Source organism: Sinocyclocheilus anshuiensis, unplaced genomic scaffold (assembly GCF_001515605.1).
Source record: "Sinocyclocheilus anshuiensis isolate Anshui unplaced genomic scaffold, SAMN03320099.WGS_v1.1 scaffold2085, whole genome shotgun sequence".
NCBI lineage: Eukaryota > Metazoa > Chordata > Actinopteri > Cypriniformes > Cyprinidae > Sinocyclocheilus > Sinocyclocheilus anshuiensis.
The window spans coordinates 59,860-65,022 of record NW_015554052.1 but is presented as its reverse complement, the minus strand read 5'-3'; the positions used below and the strand labels follow the sequence as shown (position 1 = coordinate 65,022).

The 5,163-nt window shown below is 35.8% G+C and overlaps 1 protein-coding gene across 1 annotated transcript in view; it reads right to left on the bottom strand.

Annotated features, from left to right (window-relative positions):
* Nucleotides 1-5,163, bottom strand: part of LOC107668468 (uncharacterized protein KIAA0355-like) — a 39,893-nt gene that overhangs the window by 7,529 nt on the left and 27,201 nt on the right. The window contains exons 4-7 of the mRNA XM_016460340.1: nucleotides 4,353-4,521; nucleotides 3,374-3,532; nucleotides 1,542-1,639; nucleotides 913-1,038 (exon numbers count right to left, since the gene is read on the bottom strand). Of these exons, the coding sequence (XP_016315826.1) occupies nucleotides 913-1,038; nucleotides 1,542-1,639; nucleotides 3,374-3,532; nucleotides 4,353-4,521 (552 nt within the window). The remainder of the gene's footprint in view (nucleotides 1-912; nucleotides 1,039-1,541; nucleotides 1,640-3,373; nucleotides 3,533-4,352; nucleotides 4,522-5,163) is intronic.

Here is a 5,163-nt window from a genome sequence, read left to right as displayed (position 1 = left end):
TGAGGTTAATGTGTTACAAATAAATCAAGCATAAAGCTTGAGATATTATTTTAACCTGGTGAAATGTAAATTTCACAGGGCCCGAAACTGTATTGTTTTTTTTTTTTAATTTTATCCATTTTACCGGACCATAGAACGGGACTCTCAAAGCCTTGACATTGTATCCGGGAGATAAGTCAGTCAGTAAATTCGAGTATTTTAATTTAAAAATCACACAAGGTCCCCAGATAATACTAATCCCGTGCGAATAGGGCTAAAGACAGCAGAAGCTCTGAATGAGACGCAGATTCACTCTCTGACAGCAGGTGGCTCTTATGGAACAGCAATACAGCATTTCCTTGGTTACCGTCCGTAAACAAAGCAGCGCGGCGGCGCTTATGAACGCTGCTTTAATATGCATTTTACAGAGACGAGATGAATATATATATATTATATTATATTAAATGAATAACAATTTTATTTTATAGAATCTATTTTACAAGGATTTTGTGGGGAAAAAAGATTCATAATAATAATAAACTATAATTATATACCTGTATATAAGAAATGTCTTTCTGAAAAGATTTCCTTTTTATTACTTTTTTTGTTTCATTTTTTTAATGTCTATATAGTTTTTTTTTCCACTTCTAATTTTACATATTTTAGCACATCAAGTTAAACTAAAGGAAAATGAGAAAGGTTGCCTTTGCAACTTGCTGAACTATTAAAAAAAAAAAACACACATTATATTTCAGTTAGCGTTTAATTTATTTTGAGTAAAAAAAAATGTTTTTTTGTGTTTTAGTTAACTACAATAACCCGGTCTACAATTAACTAAGTCTAGATTTAACAGAAAGTGGCAAATTCTGGTTTCCTTTCACTGAGCGCACTAAGGTATGAAGTTATGATTGCAGCACTAATGCTGACACTGACTTGCGCTCCTTCCAGCGCTGGAGGTCAAACACAGCCGTGTAAAGCACGTCCACCAAGCCGAGGGTCTTCTCGGGATCCAGACTGCGCTGCAGCAGAGACATCGTCGCTGGATCCTCCTTCAGACACCTGCAAGACAAAAAGTACATTTAGAAGATAAGATTAGACTTCACTGTTATCCATTTTATTTTACGGTTGTATTTTACAGTTTTATTTTATTTCACCAGGAAAGGCTGTTCTCATGGTAAACTTAGGAGCAGAGAAAATAGATCAAACAAATTAAATACAACATTTTTTTTTTTTTATTTAACTATATTTTTCTCACAACAATATAAAAATCTAGCAATTATATAACTTCTTTCAGTTTAATATTTAATAGAAAAAAAGGATGTTTTTCCTGAAACTGTCTCAAATTGACCCAAATTAACAAGGGTTAATATCTTCATTAAGAGCATAATGGTTTATTTTATTCACACACAGCATTAGTCATCTCTACTTTGAATAAATGGCAAATAAAGCATCTTGAACTCTAGTAACCTGCAGCCAGAGAGGATGTGGATCTACTGACGGTGCTACTGAGATTAAATTAACTGCTATAATTACCATAAATATTGCCGTATACGGTTACTCACCATGTAGAAGGAACCTGGATCACAACTTTAGATCCTTCAAGAGAGATCTGAGGGGCGTAAGCTTCCTTATTCTCAATCTGAGCCGTGTCAACCACAACCTGCACACACACACATCATCAGGTTTAATAACTGTACTGTACACACCGTCATGAAGATCTGCCAGTATAAATCATGTGTTGCTCGTCCAGTGATCATAATCAATCATTTCTCAGACAAACTAAGTGGACGCTTGAGAGCCCCAGTAACCCGGCTTTTCATCCTGTCAGAGAGCCATTTCCATCCGAAAACACAAATGCAACATTTCCCACAGTTCTTGAAAAGAGGCTGTGAAGCCACGCCATGCAGTGGCGTTTGAAACGGAGAAGGCGTTTCCTATTAAACAGGAAGTGGGCTATTGTTATTAATAGCGCAGGTGTATCCTCAATGTGACTCGACTGACTGAATGAGACTCTCCACTGAAAACACACACATGCGCGCCCAAAGGTCACGGTCACTCTGACCACACACACGGCAAGGACAGAAACAGCGTCATGGAAACCACTTTATGATTATTCAGAAATTATTTTCCTGTAGCCGGAGGCCTTTTCCAAATCCTCAGCATTCAGACTTTCTTTCTTTCGTGTGAACATTGCTGACAGTGAGTTCATGAAATTATTCTGGAATATCAGGGTTATTAAAAAAAAATTGTTACTTGAATTTAAATAAATGTTAATGAAAAATGTAAGCTTATTTCGGTAATTAGTTTTATTTTTACTCAGTTTAACCATATGTACTGTAAAACTTAAATAAAAATTTAAAAACCGGGTCCCACTTCATATTAGGTGTCTTTAACCACTTTAACTACTACGGTAACACTTTATTTTAAGGTGTCCTTGTTACACGTTACATGTACTTACTATTATAATAACAATTAATTATGCATAATTACATGCAAGTAACCCTAAACCAAATCCTAACCCTAACCATACAGTAAGTACATGTAGTTAATTAATATTACCACTACTACTATAGAAATTAATTACAGATGTAATTATAGAAAAGGTATTCTTAAAAATAAGTACATGTAAAAACATGTAGGTACACAAGAGTGCATTGTATCAAATTATTAATTTACATGTAAGTACATAGTAGTCAAAAACACAATATAAAGTAGTTCCAAACAAAAAAAATTTTTTTTTTAAACTAAATTAAATAAATAAATAAATACAAGTGACAAAAACAACAAAATTACAACTTTAAATTTAAAATGAAAAGAACATCTATTAAAAAAAAAAAAATCTTGATACTAAAATAACACTGTTCTGGATTGGACATATTAGTTAATATTGGTTGATAGAAAGTTTCATAGAAAAGAAGATGCTTTTCCTGAAACTGACTCAAATTGACCCAATTTTAATAAAAATAATGAAATCATGAAAACAAAAGGTTCCTAGGCTGTTACGAGCACTTCTCAGGTCAGATTAGCTACTGAATATGCTAACATTCGTGAGGTTTATGAAATCAAATGTTTCAAGGACAACTCATAGTTTTCTTTGAGACACATTTAGAAGCAAGCAAATATTATATGATGATACATGAGTCCATTCTACTACAGATAGATCATTGCATCATATGCACCCACTTCTAAACATCATTGATAAACAGATCAAATGTAAACTACCTTGAATGCATTAAAGCAATGTAAGTCACTCTGAATAAATGTATAAATGTAAATGCAGCACAAAAAAGTGGTTGATGGTTTTATACATGTCTTATAAGTGGCCCATTCCTGTCTGAAATAAGCTGCAATGTGGATCAGACTTTACGCCGTCAGTCAAGTGTGTGAAACTCACCAGTCCAGCCTGTCCAAACAGCAGCTGAACGGCCGTCTTACAGGCTCCTCTCCAGCTGGAGGGACACACCTGGTTCAGCACCTCTGTGACGGGGGAATCGTCCCGCACGGCCACACCGTTCTGATCCACCGCATCCTTGATCAGCTGCAGCACAGCATGCTGGGAAAGAGGTTTCATTGAATTTAGATGATTCTCTTTACTGTAATGTGCATGAATGTTTTACTGCACAATTTAAAAAACACTACCATTCAAAAATTTAATGTGATTGATTCAGATGTTTCTGAAAGTCTGCATTTATTTGATCAAAAATACAGTAAAACAGTGAAATATTACAATTCAAAACAACTGTTTCTATTTGAATATACAGTAAAATGTAATTTATTCCTGTGATCAAAGCTGTATTTTCAGCATCATTACTCCAGTCTTCAGTGTCACATGATCTTCAGAAATCATTCTAATATGCTGATTTGCTGCTCAAGAAACATTTCTGATTATTATCAATGTTGAAAACAGTTTGTGGAAACTGTGATTCTTTGATGAATAGAAAGTTTAAAAGAACAGCATTTAATTGACAGAAATGTTTTGTAACATTATAAATGTCTTTACTGTGACTTCTGATCAATTTAATGCATCCTTGCAAAAAAAAAAAAAAAAAAGAAGTATTAATTTTTCACCAAAATCTTACTAACCCCAAACTTTTGACCAATAGAGTGTATTGCATTTAAAGGGAGAACATGCTTACTTGTCATGAAAATTATGAAAAACTGCTAAATGGTCTTATAAGAGACTAATTTTCCTGTTTTGGATGTGAAATATGAGCCAGAAATCTTCACAAATGGGTAAAACAAACAGCCTGAGATCTGCACGCTTCACATAGTTTTATCCTCTCTTATTTTTGTACTTGCTTTCAAGGAAAACATTTCCAGCTGGGATCTCATCCCATCTCTAGTCATCATTCATAAGTGTGTGTTCTTGGTACCATTTTAAGCTTGAGGTTATCTGATGCGCTTTCGTTGAAAGAAACTCCTCGGAGGAGATGAGAGCCGATCTGGACGGGGATTGTGGGTAATTCACACTGGATGGGCTGAGACGTGGTGTGAAAGCGTCCGGCCTGCTGGGCCTCAGCGTCACTGCAGCAGCCCTGCAAAAATCACACAATAAAATCACATGACTGACCCAAATACATGACAACACACAAGGGCATGTGCCTGTGCGGATACAATCGTAAAGTCATGCTTACAAGCAACAGACTGCAAAATGAGCGCTTCTGAGGAAGAATTAATCGCTGGAAGGTTGCAATGGTTTCATGGCATCAACGTTTTATTTACATTTATTCATTTGGCAGACACGACTTACAGTTGAAGAACACAACCAGCGATTTCCCCAGTGACTCATTTGAGGCACGAAGTAAAAGAACTGTGGTTCGTTGTTTTACAAGTCAGTCAAAAGGTCTCTTCCTGTCTAAACAAATAGTTCTTATCCAGAATATGATGCAAAGTGGATCACACACTTGATGTGGACAGTCAAACATCTGTTTCTGCGCGACTACTGAACACATGAACCTCACAAGAATACCAGCATGTTCACCTTCTCTGGTTTAAGAAGCGGTCTTTTACTTGACTTTCGCTTGAAAACCATCCATCGTTTCCTCAATATGCGCGTCATTTTTGTGTGCGCAGCTTCGCGCTCGTGCTGACGCGGCGAGTATACTCCATAAGCGCTGTTTCGTTATGCTTTCAGTTTCGTTTGCCCTTTGATGTTTCTCATATGCAACAGAAATTGCAGCGCTT